This window comes from Eulemur rufifrons, chromosome 3 (assembly GCF_041146395.1).
Source record: "Eulemur rufifrons isolate Redbay chromosome 3, OSU_ERuf_1, whole genome shotgun sequence".
NCBI classification, from domain to species: domain Eukaryota; kingdom Metazoa; phylum Chordata; class Mammalia; order Primates; family Lemuridae; genus Eulemur; species Eulemur rufifrons.
In genome coordinates, this window is record NC_090985.1 from 58,042,755 (window position 1) to 58,057,840 (window position 15,086).

Consider the following 15,086-nt stretch of genomic DNA (forward strand, 5'->3'; position numbering starts at 1 on the left):
CTAGAAATCTTTTCTGTACTCACTCCTCATAGTTCTCTTGGACATTGCCCCTGTCTAACCAGCCTTAGTTCTTAGTAATTTAAACCAGACCACTCATGGAATATTTAAAAATAACTCAATTTCTAGATATATCCATTTTATTCAAATGATGGGAAATGGTTACTTGTACAGGAAAAGAACAAAACTTGCAGATTCCCATTTACCTTCATTCAAGCAGGAGCTTATTTTGGGGGTGGAGAAGGGAAGGAGGAGAATTCTTGCTTTTAGTACTCCTGAATCTTTACATGGCTCTAGGAGCCTTCTGATATTTCTCTACTGTGGTGAGACAGGTTGTTCAGCAGTCCTAGCTGCCACCTGATTCTGTTCTTGCCTTTTAGCCATCAGGGTAATTTTGACCTACATTGTTCCCCAGGTAGTTTTGATATAATTGGTCAGTATTTAACTTTCCCACTCTTGCTTTCTAAAGTCCCTATCAGTACCAATACCATATCTGTCCCTGTTGGTTTAAGGATCACTGAAATAGCTTGTTTGGGTTCTACCACCCACCTGTAGTCAGTCTTTGGATTCAGGGCACCTTGTTGCCCTAAGAACAAGGCCCATATCAATTCTGTAATAACCACCAGATTCAGAAGTAGAATGATTTGCTATCTGAGGTCTAAGTTTTAGAACTATTTTAATCTATTCCCTAGTTTTAATTTTCTGTTTTTAAACCATATCCTTAGTTCAGTCAGCCAAGTTAAATCTCACTATCGTTTCTGCCTTCTACTAAAAGAAAAATTTGCTAACTACTCAAATCTTAGTAAAAAGAAAATCTGCTTCTGTAAGGACCTGAGAATTTCCTATCAACAGCTTTATTTTGTGAGCTTCACTCCTTAAAGTCTTGAAAATCTATTCTTAGGGCTTTAGCATTATATCAAGGTGTTTCCCCCATCCCCCTTGCCCTTCTTCTCTTTTGGGAGGTCATCCTTCACATATTGTTGGCTTTACTCTGATGTGTCTGAGGGAGGGAGGAGCTGAAGGACGTAAGAATAGCGTTTCCCAAACAGTTTTCCCATGAATTATTAGTCCTGCAAATTATAAGATTTCTGGGGTTATTGGGTAAGACCTACATAGTTTAATTTACTCTTGGAGAGTCATAGTTCACTAGTAAAAGTTCTGAGAAGTCTTCTAGTATTTCTCTAACTCCAGCTTCTTAGAGGTCCAGTGATATAGTTCATCTATCCTGGTTAACCAGATTTCATTCTCGAAGAAACACTTTACATTTAAGAATGAGTGGACTGGACCAGCTTCATCTCTGGAGTACCTTCCAATACTTTTATGTTTCTTTTCAGATTTTGTAGATCCTGATACTTAGGAGAGTTGTTTCTTATTTTTTTCTATCCCTTTCTATAGAATTCTAGATAAGGTTTCTCATACATCTGTGCTTTAGGAAATAACAGATTAGTTCCTTTAGGTTTCCTAGGCACTCTGGGAAATCGGATGTACTTCACTGTTTAGTTGTGCACTGTAAATGCATTAGATTTAAAAAGCCTTTCCATAAGAGAGAGAGACTGTCTGAAGAATGGTACATATGTATGAATTGATGAGGAATTAACGTTATGTGTTCAGAGAAATAAGTATTTCAGGGAAGCATATCCTTGGTTATTACATCTAGGTTAAAAAGTAAAGCAGAAGTTAACATTTATTGAGCATCATTTACTTAATACTGTGTTGCACAAAACCTTATTATGGCTGTATAGTAAAACTCAGTGGTAATATGGTTTATTGCATGGATTTTGATGTACAGATGTTCCCCAGCACTTAGTTACTATAAAATTATTCTGTATCATAAGGTAGCACTAATAATACTGCATTATTTTTGCTAGTAGATAAAATGCAAAATACCTTTTAAGATAACCTGTGTGAGTTTTTAACCTAGGACCCTATTTTTTGTTTGGAGGCCTTGTGCCTCTTTTCCCACTAATGGATACTCATGGAATTTAGCTCCAGGAAAGGCCCTTAGAAACCATTTAGTCCAATAGCCTCATGTTACAGATGAGAAAACTGAGGCCCTGAGATAGAAAGTCACTTTTTTACCTTGTGACACCTTTTCCCTCTTCTAACTCTAAATATACTTCCTTTTTTAAAAAAACCACTTTATTGAGGTATGAGTGATCCCTTTCCTTTATAGTACAAGAAAATGCATTTAAAACCCAGGTCAAAATAATACCCTCCCCACCTCCCTAAGTTTTAACATCAGAATGGGACTCTGTGTATGTATATATTGCCAGAATTAAAAATTGAATATTAATCTCTTAAAAGCCAAAATTGTAATTATTATATTCCCATTTAGGTTTACTTTTGGACATCAAGCCCATCATTACCAGCCAGTGAAGAAGGATTTCAGCCGATGCCCTCCATCACAATAAGACCACCAGATGACCAACATCTTCCTACTGCAAATACTTGCATTTCTCGACTTTACGTCCCACTCTATTCCTCTAAACAGATTCTCAAACAGAAATTGCTACTTGCCATTAAGACCAAGAATTTTGGTTTTGTGTAGAGTATAAAAAGTGTGTATTGCTGTGTAATATTAATAGCTAATTTTGTAGATTTTTTCCATTTGTCTATAAAAGTTTATGGAAGTTAATGCTGTCATATCCCCCTGGTGGTACCCTAAAGAGGTTAAATGCAAACATTCCTTTCTGAGTTTGTAGCTTAATGGCCTGAGGAGCACTAGCAACATTTGGCTATAATGGTTTGCTAGGCAACAACTTCTGGGTCTAACCCCAGCCAAAGATGACAGCAGAACAACATAATTTACACTGTGATTTATCTTTTTGCTGAGGGGAAAAAAATGTAAAATGTTCTGAAAATTCACTGCTGCCTTTCTGGAAAGTGTTTCAGCAAAGGTTCTTGTATAGAGGGAATAGGGAATTTCAAAATAAAAAATTAAGTATGTTCTGTGTTTTAACTTTTTTTATGGTGTTTAATTTGTGGTTGGCTGCAATTGTGTATCATGTATATGGAACTTGTAAAAAGTTCTTGACATTCAGATCTTAGAGATGAAATCACTTTTACCTATAAAACCACTTTTATTGCAGTTTATTAGACTGCATTGAGCTCTAGGATATTAAATGATATCACTAATATTTTGCATGTAATTTGTTCATTTGCGTGAGGGCACTTTTTTTGTACATATGATGGGGCCAATGCACAATACTTTATCACAATCAACTTTTCTTTGTATTCCTATGAGCAGTCAGGAGGTTACTGCACTTCAGTTCTAACTAGACATTTGTACTAAGGTATTTCAGTTATGTAAACTTAGCCTGGGCACTTTCTGATAACTGTAAAATGTTTTATAAGATCATGATTATTGAAGATACATTTTGGAAAATTTTAAATGTTCGTGAGCAGCTTAACTACTTTTGTATCTAGCCTTTTTTAAGTATCTTGTTACATTTACTTTTTTAAATAAAGAAATTACAGAAGAAATGTCAAGTAATATTGAAGAAACAATAGTTTTTATTTATGTAGCTGTACATTTTTAAACTAAGGGAAATACACTGACATGGTTATGTGCATAAAAATTTTGATTTAAAGAACTGAAAGTTTATATACACATGGACTATAAGAAACAGAAGAAAATGAGTCCACATTTTACAGTTAGCAGAGAATCCTGAATGGCACTGGCCAGGCCACCTTATCTTTTTACAAATGGGGGAAGTGAAGTGTGACCCTTACTTGGCATAGGAAGTTAACTTATACTTAATAACTGACAGGTCCTTTTTTTTGATGACCCATTAATTATGTAGCTAGGATCAATATCTCTAAATTCTTGTGGTCTTAGTAGCTTTATTCAATGGCATAATAAGGAATGCTGTTTTCTTCAGTAAGTCTTCAATAAAGTGACTTAAACTAGTTACTTTACATATTAAAAAATGAGAGAAATTCTCTGGAATCTCTTACCTTTCAGTTCCTTTCTAGGACTTCTGGCCTTGGGTAGTTTTCATGTTCAAAGGCACTATGCTTTCATTATATAACTTCCTTCGAAAGACTGAACCACGTGATATTCTCAGCCCTGTTGATACTAAAAATATTTAAAACAATGATAGTAAAACTCATTGTATTAAAACTTATATAACACGCTGTATTAGATGTGTATAAATTAGCCAAAGGTTATCTTACAAAATGAGACATTGGTTTTTATGTCTAAATGCTATTTCTGAATAAATGAAATAGTACTTAGATTAACAGCTGATTAGCAATGTGTTTGAAAGATATAAAATTTATATATGACCATAACTTCTGTATGCACATGATGGGATTGATAAAATATTAAATGAGAACAAACTAGATATGATTAGGACATTTGAAACCCTAATTGTGAATTTATTTTTAATAGTTATTGAAAGAATGAAAATAACTTAATGCACAATGTCTTAAGTCTTCCTAAATCAAGATTTTGGTTAAAATGCTTTCAGTAATATTAAACGCAGAGTGAGTCCTTTTTTTTTTTTTTTTTTTTTTTCCTTTTAAAGTAAAGCATAAAACGGTTCTAAATGTAAAATAAAGTCATGTAAAATAAAGTTCTCTTTTGGTCTTGTTTAGTGATTAAATCCAATAGAACTGAAAACAAATTTAAGAAGAGAAGACCAAGAATGAACTTTACTGAGGGTTTTCAAAGTTTTGTTACTTTTTTTACCTAAATCACGAGAATTGTAAGACTACCCAGTATAATAGCTTACTGGGGCAGACTTGAGAGGGTCTTTTAAAAGAATAATTTCAATATTTAGTATTTGCCCCTCAACAACATTCCTCCCATAAAGATTATTTTTACGTGTTTAAGGTAGTCAGCAATTTCTAGGTTTAAACTCAAATTGAGATATTTCCTTGCGGCAGCAGTTCTCTCGTTTCTGTACATATACAGTTCACTCATGGAGTTTGTTAATTCAGATTCTTAAGGATTGTTCATCCTCTCAACCCCTTTTCTGATTCAGTAAGTCTTTGGTGGAGGCCAAAAATCTTTGTTCTTATCAGAGCATCTCAGCTGATTCTGAAACAGTGCCCAAAAGAGAATTCCTTTTTATTTAGGAATGTAATTCCCCCTGCTGGAAAGCTCCTGAGAGCCAAACCTTTCCTACTTACAATATATGGAAAACTACATCTGTTGAAAATCTAGTTCCAGATTGGGTTCTTCCTCCTGATAAGGGGCTGGTTGGAATCACCTTCAGTAGACTGTGTCTGGGTAGTCCTGGAAGATATTTTTAATGTTTATATCATTAGAAGTATAATGTATATAGGCAATGTTTATATCATTAAAAGTATATGTATGTAGGCATGAACAAAGAGATTAATTCTTTAAACACCATTCCGTGTAAAAATATTTAAAATGTGACTGATTTATCCATATCAAGATACTTTAGATTAAAATATAAGGAAAGTATCTTCTGTTACCTCTCAAAATTCAGAAAAAATTATTAGATTATTGGCTGCAAAATGAAGTTTCTCTTCATTAATTTATTGAGTACTTATTATGTGCCATGCACTTTATCAACTGCTGTACATGTATTATTTTATCTTATGAGATAGGGACTATCACCATCCTCACTGACAAAAAACTGAGTCACAGGGTTACAACTTGTTCAAGGTTACATGGCTAGGTAGTGCTGAAGTGAGTTACATCTCCAAGCAGTCTGGAGCTTGCATTCCTAAACATGGGGCTATACTACTTTAAGAAAGGTATGATTGATTATAAGTGAGTTGGTCATAGAATAATGAAGTATTCCAATAAAAGTCCTGGCTACGTTATTATGAAAAGGTAGTAATTCATACATTTTTGTCAAAGATTTCTAAAAATTTTTCCTCCATAATTTTTCCTAAGGACAATACTTAGTAATCTGAAGATGTGGGAATTGTCTAAAATCAAACCATGGTACCTACCTTTAAGTCCAAATGTTTTTAAAATGAAAAGCACCATATATAATGAAAAACTTGACTTTTTGTTCTTAGGGTTTCTCATAAGGTATAAAGAGCTGCTTGCTCTAAAAGAGCAAATATGTCTTTCATAGGTAAAATCATTCAACTTCCTTAATCTTTTTCAGAACGTGTCTTTGATTATTTGTGTTAATAGTTGCTGAACTCTAAATCAATTGTTTGCATTGTTACATGGTAACTTTGGTACAAGTCAGATCTCTTCAGGAAAAACATTATCAGGCCATGTATTTGTATTTGAAATACTTTCTTCAATGGGGAAAGCTGAAATCTGGCTACTTATGATGTTTAAATGCATTATCATTCTCTCAGAAGAGTATGGTTCTGGTTAGATGTGTTTTGAGTATTATGAGTTAGCCCTAAGAAAGTATAAACAAAGTGCCTCATGCTCCCAAATAGCCAACTACATTAAAATTTTTGTTTTGTCTAATGAAATCTTGGGCCTGGTTATGACCTACAGAAATGAAAGGTTTATCTGATGATCACCTTTAATGTATTCATTTAGTAACTTTAAGGAATACCTAGATTTGTGTTGTTTCCTTAAAAAATTCTGCCTACATAAAAAACAGATCATAGTAGTCCTCTCAGCTACCAAGAAATGAGTTGTAGTAGAAAGGAGTGAGTGAACATAAAGCAGTTAGCCTCAAAATACAGGCTGAAGTCCAAGCACAATAATTAAAGTAGAGGCTTTGATCCTAGAGTGTTTGATCAAGTTCCTGCACAGGCTAGAAGTTACAAAATTAAGATAAAGGAAACTAGCAAACATTCAGAAAACACAACAGAATGGAGCCATTTAAAAAGATATATCCAAAATTGATAAGTTTAGGATGTTAAATGAAATTCTATAACCTGAGATACAGGGCCTTGAACAACGTAAGTAGGTATTTGTAGAATGGAAGAATTTATTCCATAAAGGTATCAAATATATGGAACTACTACATTATTATTTTCAATAAATGAAGTAGTAGAGCACTATAGATAGAGAAAGCCATGGTCCTTGACTTAGATGAGAGGTAATGCAAGTTTTCCTGATCACACGAACTTTTTGGAAGCATCCTTAAAGACAGCAAGGCACACTGATTCTTATTTTTAAAATAAAACTTTAGCAGAACTATCTTGGAATATTTAAATGAGAGGAAATAACTTGCCAAAATTAAGGTATAGCAGCTGAAGGTTTCCAGTGATTTGAGGAAGTGAAAGAGGAGAACCAGGATTTTCATCCAATTTTTTGTCATTCTGTACTTTTTCCCATACTGCTATGTCCTAGACCTCTCACCTAAAGAGTAACAAGGGACTGGCAGCCCCTGCCTTCCCACAGCCGTGACTTTACCTTAAAATCTTCAGAGCATAGGCCCAATTCCCACTGCCCTTGGTCCATGTGCTGCCTGAAATGCGTTTATTTGCTTACTAATGTCTCCTAGTGATCCTCCACAAGAACATAGGCCATCAGAAACTCTATCCTTGTTCACTTCTCAAGTCCAGTGCATAGAACACTGGTTCAGAAATCATTTACAAATCAATAAATTATCTATTAATAGTTACTAAGTTGGAAATGGAATTATTTTCAATTTCTTCTTACCTCCACATTCAAATTAACCATCCAGCTCCATCTTAAACTAAATCCTTGTATTTCGAATTCATCTACTTCTATCCACGTCTAATACCATTACCTAACATTAAGTCACCACCATCTTACCTAGATTACTTCCACAGCCTACTAATTGATTTCTTATTTTGCTCCCTTCAATATGCAGAGGCAGAACAATCTTTCTAAAATGCATATTAATCAAATCATTTGTTTAAAATATACTGACTTTCCACAGCCATGTAAGATGAAGTTCAAACTTCTTAACATATGAGGCCCTTCGTGATTGGAATCATGCTTTACAACCTTATCTTTACTTGCTCCCTTGTTGTACTGAAAGACTGGCAGTCCCTTAGTGGGTTGCACCTTCTGTCACCTCGGGGCCTGTATACATACTGGTTCCTCTGACCTCTTTCTATGGTCCCTCATCTCGGACTTGTTAATCCCTATTCAGAATCCAGTTTAGCCACCTCCCCAAGCAGCTGTTCCTGACCTGCCCTCCATCCTGTACCTTAACAAAGATGGTTTAGATACTATTCCTTTGTACTCCCTCAGAACGTACTTGCTTTCCTCTCCTAGTCTTTAAGTTCCTCACATGTAAGAACTGTGCCTCACTTACCTTTCCCTCTCCAGTGTCCAGTATAATGTTAATAATTATTGAATGAATTCAAGTGACCAACTCCAATCCAATTTAGGAACATACTGTTGATTTTATCTCACTTGGAGTTCTGTACCTCTGAAATGTTATGTCTTACTATCCTACTCTGTGACCAAAACCTACTTCATGTCCTTCCAATGCTCTCACGAGTAAAAGACAGTGGTCTCACTTCCTTTCTTCTGCATTTATCTTAGATATGTTAGCAACTTACTCTGAAATAGGAAGAAAATGTTCTTTGTACTGTATTTGAAACTTTTTTTTTTTTAAAAAAAATCTGTATTGCTTGCTGGTTCTTTTGAGAAAACTGCTTTACTTATGAATGTGAAGTATGGCTAAGTATGGCTTTGAGGGTGTCAGAGCTAGACAGATCTATGCCTGAGCCAGTCACTTCTTGATCTCATTACCAGACACCCTCAGTTGGATGTGTCATGAGCATCATGATCTCAGCGCAGCCCAAACTGAACTCATCATCTTCCTACTGAGATTTCATGGGTGAAAGGCACTATTAATGGCCTAGTCTCTCGATTATAAACTTGCAGTCAGTTGAGTGCGGTGGCTCATGCTTGTAATCCTAGCACTCTGAGAGGCTGAGGCAGGAGGGTAGCTTAAGCCCATGAGTTTGAGGTTGCAGTGAGCTGTGATGATGCCACTGCACTCTAGCCCAGACGACAGAGCAAGACTCTTGTCTCAAAAAAAAAAAAAGTATAATAAACTTGCTGTCATCCTAGAATCCTCCCTCTATCATACTCTCCATTATTCAACCACTGATCAAGCCATCTTGAGTAAGTACATCTATTTAACTCACATGCATGTCTCTGCATTCCCCACTGCCACTGCCTTATTTTAAGGTAGCATTATCCTGCACCTGGCCTATTCCAATTAGCTCTAATCTCTCTGCCTCCAAATTTGTCACCTTCTTCCACACTGTAGGGCTTCCTGAATGATAAATGAATGACTCATTAAATATAGGCCCATTTACTTTAGTAATTTGCAAACTAGGGTTCAGGATCTGACAATTTTCTACAAGGATTTTGATTCTTAATTCATACACAGTATCTTGGATTACCTGTGTGACCACTTATGACACTGATTTGAAGCAATATACTAAAAGTTAAAAAGGCAAATTTAATATGTAAATCACGCATTTGTTCCTCATGAAAGGCAACTGATAAGAAGTTGTTATGGAAAAGCAGTCATCTGTCCCCCATGGCTGAAAAGCAAAAGAACATGCTTCGTTAACGGTCACTACAAATTTCACGTTAATGCAATGTAGTTTCAACAAAGCAACATCGTCCATTGCTTAAGGTTGTAAATTTGAATTTTACCATTTCTATAGTCTTGATGTATTTAATTTATAAATTTATTTTTATTTCTTAGTTGTATAAAGCTTTAATAAGGACTTTATGACTGGTCTTATGTTTGTACATGCTTAAGTAACAATACATATAGTTTAAGTCAATACCAAAGTGGCTGTGAAAACATTTTTCTTTAAAAGAGGTTGAAACACCAAGTTTGAGAAATGAGGATTTACCCATTGAATGGTACACAGTAAGCCAGCAGTAGCTTGAAATTATATATTTTCTGTAGAATAGGCTGGATTACCTTGTTAGGTCATTACCACACAAATCTCTGTAAGTAGGACGGAGGCTGATCCAGTTACTTTGGCTGCATAACATGTTATCCCAAAACTTGGTGGCTTAAAACAACCATTTACTACGTTCATGGATTCTATGGGTTAGGAATTTGGACAAGACACAGGATGGCTTGTTTCTGCTCTGTAATGTCTGGGGGTTTCGACTGGAAGTCGTGATGGCTAGGAGTTGGAATCCTCGGAAGGCTTGTTCGTTACACACATCTGGAAGTTGATGCTAGCTGTTGGCTGGTACTTCAGTTGCTTTCCATGTGAGCTTCCCACGTGGTCTGTGTGAGGTAGTTTTTGGCTTCCTCTAGCATGGTACCTACATTCCAAGGATAAGCTTCCCTAAAGACAGAGAACCAGGCAAAAGTTGTTTATATTGTCCTTTATGAACTAGGTTTAAAGGTTATATACAGTCATGCATCACTTAATGATGGGGATACATTCTGAGAAATGTGTCATTATGTGATTTCGTTTTGTGATCATAGGGTGTCCTTACACAAACCTAGATGGTATAGCTTACTACACACCTAGGCTATATGATATAGCCTATTGCTCCTAGACTACAAACCTGTACAGCATGTTAATATACTGAACACTGTAGGCAACTGTAACACAATGGTTAAGTATTAATATTTGTGTATCTCAATGTATCTAAACATAGAAAAGGTACAGTAAAAATACGGTATAAAAAATTAAAAATGGTACATATGTATAGGGTACTTACCCTGAATGGAGAGTACAGGACTGGAAGTTGCTTTAGGCAAGTGAGTGGTGAGTGAATGTGAAGGCCTTGGACATTACTGCACACTACTGTAGACTTTATAAACCCTGTACACCTAGGCTACACTAAATTTATACAATATTGTTCTCTCTGCAGTGAGTTAACCTTCAAACTTTTTTATTTTATAAACTTAATTTTTTCTTAACTTTTTGACACTTTCCATAAAACACTTAGCTTAAAACACAGACACCATGTACAGCTGTATAAAAATATTTTCTTTATATCCTTATTCTATAAGCTTAAATTTACTTAAAATGTTTTGTTAAAAACTAAGACACAAACACACACATTAGCCTAGGCCTACACAGGTTAGGATCATCATATCAGTCTTCCACTTCTACATCTTGTCCCACTGGATGGTCTTCAGGGGCAATAACATATATGAAGCTGTCATTTCCTATGATAATAATGCCTTCTGGAATACCTCCTAAAGAACCTGCTTGAGGCTGTTATACAGTTAATTTTTTTGTTATATAAGTAGAAGAGTTACACTCTAAAATAAAAACTGTAGTAAATACAAAAACTAGTAATAATCATTTATTATCACTATTAAGTATTATGTACTATACATAATTGTATGTGCTATACTTTTATACAACTGGCAGCACAGGTTTGTTTATATCAGCAGCACCACAAACACGTGAGTAATGCGTTGTGCTATGACTATGATGTTACTAGGTGATAGGAATTTTTCAGATCCATTATAATCTTATGCATCCTATAATGCAGTCGTCCAATGTTGACTGAAATGTCATTAGCTGGTGCCTAACTGTATTCTATTTATTAGAAGTTAGTGATGACAACCCATATTCAAAGGGAAGAGTATTAGTCTCCACCTTTTCATGGGAGTTGTATCAAAGTTCTAGAACAGCATGTGGGATGAGAAATATTGCTGTGGCCATTTTTAGAAAATACAGTATGTCATAAAGGCTATATGAAGATATAGCATCTTCTTACTGCCAGAGATCTTTCAGTTACATATTTAATTTTTTATATTTGCTCTCCCAATAACTTTAAACATGGGGGTCAGGTGTGATGGTGCATGCCTATAGTCCCAGCTACCCAGGATGCTAAAGCCAAAGGATCGTTTGAGTCCAGGAGTTCCAAGCTGCAGTGAGTTATGATCGTGCCACTGCACTTCAGCCTGGGTGACAGAGTAAGACCTCATCTCAAAAAGTAAAAAATCTTGAGGGAAACTAATATATACTGCCTACACTGTTCTAAGCATTGTAATGTGTATTTGCTATATTATTTAAGACTATTCAATTCTGCTACAGAAACTGAGAGAAACAAAGTATGGGAGCAAACAGCTTGTGAGACATGAGATTCATAATGTGTTAAGTATAGATAGTAAATTAAGTTATTAACCTGTGAGGTATGTTAAAGATAGAATGGAACATTTCTGTATTGAACATAGATAAATATAATGGGGCAAATGAGAGTGCCACTTACAGACAGGGCTGGAAGGACCAAATAAGTAAATTTAAATATTCCTAAAATAAGGATTATGTCACTTCCAGATTGACAACTATGTTATCCCTAAATCAGCCATCAACTGGTGAGATCCATTCTGGCCCCACCTGTGCTCTGCCCAAGAAGCACAGACAAAATCCATAGCTGCTCAGCAGGCTAATTTATGGCAAGTTACAGCTGTGCTCAGATGCTTGCTTCTGCATCTCCCCAAAAGAGAGTGTTGGCTCCACCTTTTGTCTGCTGAGTGCTCTTGCTTATCCTCATCTATGATCCTCATAACTACACCACCAGTGAGGAAGGCTGATATAGCAAAGACAGGACATGAATAGTAACATTAAGAATCAGACAGTGTGATACTTCCCTATACCCTATCCTGAATAGTCAACACCATCTCTTTCCCCTTGCTGTATGTTTTAAATTTATTTAATAGGGTACAGTTTGTATGTTTGTTCATTGCAGACTTGGTACCCCTTTTGTGAAGTGGCAGCTGAGGAGACTATGGCACTCTCCATGGCTGACAAAAAGCCCAAGGAAGCAGTCAAGACCGAGAACAACAATGATATTCATTTGAAGGTGGCAGGGAAGGATGCTTCCGTGGTACAGTCTAAGAGGCATACACCACTTAGTAACTAATGAAAGCCTATTGTGAATGATAGGGTTTGTCAATGAGGCTGATCAGAGCCCAGATTTCATGGGCAGATAATCAATGAATCAGACTCACCTGCACAGATGGTAATGGAGGCTGAATATACAATAATGTGTTCCAACAAAAGACAGGAGGTGTGTACTAACAAAGAAACCTGTTACGTTATTCTAGAGCTCTGTTCCCACAGACCAAGAATGCATTCTCAATTAGAAAACTGTAATTTGGTTTCACCACATCTTGACTACTACAGTATAATTTTCTCTATCCTTTCATTTTCCCCTTCCCCATTACTTTACTGTATGTAACTGATGTATGTGCACAAGCATAATGCTTTTAAAAAAAATAAATGGACAATGGTATGTTTGATCAACACCAAATGGAGATGGAATGGGAAAAAATACTGGTTCTGTAAAAATACCCCCTTCTCCATCAATGGTGTGCTCAGTCAGCTCTTATTTTTATATTCCAGTAAGTTATTTTGCTTTCACTATTTTAACCAAAAAACAAACCTAAAAATCCTTCCTTACCTTGCTCAGTTAGAGAATTTTAATGTTTTTCATTTATCATCGTAAAGCCAAGGACAATATTATAACTGTAACTTTTTTTTATCTGTCTTTAAATAGCGATAAATTGCTCTTAAAAAAAAGAATCCTAGTTTTTCAAGTCAAATGTCTTGTTTAAATAAACATCTTGTTTAAAATGAAAATAAATAAATAGACTCGGGAAAGGGGGGGTGGGGAAAAAATATGAAACTATTGTTTTTAACTTGCACTGTTCACTTAATAATTTATCATGAATATTTCCCATATTATTTCATATCATTGTACAAGAAATAATGTATACATTATGAGGACATACTGTATCTAACAAGATATACTGTTAGACTCTTTGATTCTGTAAAATTAAATTGAAAAAAAAAAAAAGAAAATAAATAAATAGATTTAATAAACTGGGTGATCAGGCATCAAATTTGATCTTTTTGTTCCATGACCTGTGGGATGGCCTGATAGTATCAATATGTGCAAAAAATTTCACTCAGCATCTGACCCCCAGTAGTTGCTTTAAGAAGAGCTAACTCTAGGCCTCTCATTGGGCAAGGGGTCCATTTGTCGTCTGTGGCGAACTTGCTCTGAAAACCTATTATCTTGCAATTCCTCAATAAACTTCATTTTGCACTTGCCTTAAAATAAAAATCAAACTTAAAAAAAGCTAACTCTCTTCCTCTACCCTCTAGGGCAGGTTTTAGAAAGACCTTTCAGTCATTCTCAAAGGTTGCAGTAAAATTTCTGTCCTACTTTCCCATACTTCAGACAGCCACAAAGCAGGTGTATGTTGTCCAAGTCATAGCAACGTCCCCTCAATATTTCAGCTTTAAGCCACTTAAACAAATCTCTTATTTTTGCTAGACCAAATTATTTTTTTCTTCCTGTTGTAGTTATCTTTAGACAGTTCCCCTGAGAGAAGGGTATGAGTAATTCAACCAAATCACTGTCACCCTCAGCAGCCACTGTCGACTGCCATTACGCTCCCCAGGAGTAATGTGATGGCCTGGAAAAGAGCATGTAGCAAGGAGACTCTGGCGTCTACGACTTTGCAGCTGGATAACCTCAGTTGCTTTCCTGAGATTCAAGTTTCTTCATTTGTAATGTGGGGAAAATTGCTCCATCTACCTCACAGAGATATCCTGAAGATTAAATTAATTCACATAAGGTGCTTAGCATAGTGCTTGGCACTCTGTAAGAGTTCAATAAATATTACTAAAAGCTTAGTTTGTTGAAACAATTTCACAGAGGTTTCAAAATATTTTCCTGAATTTAGTAGTCTCTCCCTCCCCTCCTCACCCAAGCCCCATTCTCACACACACACACTTTCCCCCTAACCACTTCCTCTTTTCGGTTGCTTTAAACACAAAACAAGCTAGCCTTTTTTCCTCAGCCTTTTTTCCTCAGCCACGGTGTGGCTTCCCCTCCCCCGGCCCCCCAAATTCACACATCAGGAGCGCGTTCTCACTTGGTCTCTGAGGACAGGCCGAGTTGCCGTAACATACCATGAGCATGAGGAGGGCCAGCTGGGGAATCTCGACCTGGCATGCCGGGCACCTCCTGTACCAGGACAGTAGAACCCGGGGCGGGCACCAGGCCGTACGCCGAGTTAGCTCCTCGCGGGGCAGGCGGGAAGGGGCCGAGGGGAGGAGGCGGGGCCCTGAGGCCGGTGGGCGGGGCCCGGAGGACGCACGAACAGTCCCTCAGGGGGCGGCGGGAGAGGTGCGAGGGGAGGAGGCGGGGCCCGGGGAGGGCGGGGCCCGGCCGGCGCACGGAGAATTGC

The 15,086-nt window shown here is 36.6% G+C and overlaps 1 protein-coding gene, 1 long non-coding RNA gene and 1 pseudogene across 3 annotated transcripts in view; 2 read left to right on the forward strand and 1 right to left on the reverse strand.

Moving 5' to 3' along the window:
- The window catches only part of UBR5 (ubiquitin protein ligase E3 component n-recognin 5), a 130,192-nt gene extending 125,618 nt beyond the window's left edge, over positions 1–4,574 (forward strand). The window contains exon 59 of one of the 2 annotated variants that reach the window (XM_069465451.1): positions 2,333–4,574. In XM_069465451.1, the coding sequence (XP_069321552.1) occupies positions 2,333–2,545 (213 nt within the window). In that variant the 3' untranslated portion in view covers positions 2,546–4,574. The remainder of the gene's footprint in view (positions 1–2,332) is intronic. The other variant, XM_069465452.1, reaches the window with a different exon arrangement.
- A 569-nt stretch (positions 4,575–5,143) lies between these two features.
- On the reverse strand, positions 5,144–14,920 carry LOC138381299 (uncharacterized). Its single transcript, XR_011233152.1, has 3 exons — positions 14,809–14,920; positions 9,825–10,203; positions 5,144–5,239 (listed from the first exon to the last, which is right to left on the reverse strand). It is a non-coding gene; the product is annotated as an uncharacterized lncRNA (long non-coding RNA).
- On the forward strand, positions 12,626–12,906 carry LOC138381712 (small ubiquitin-related modifier 2 pseudogene; annotated as a pseudogene).
- Positions 14,921–15,086: the final 166 nt, after the last annotated feature.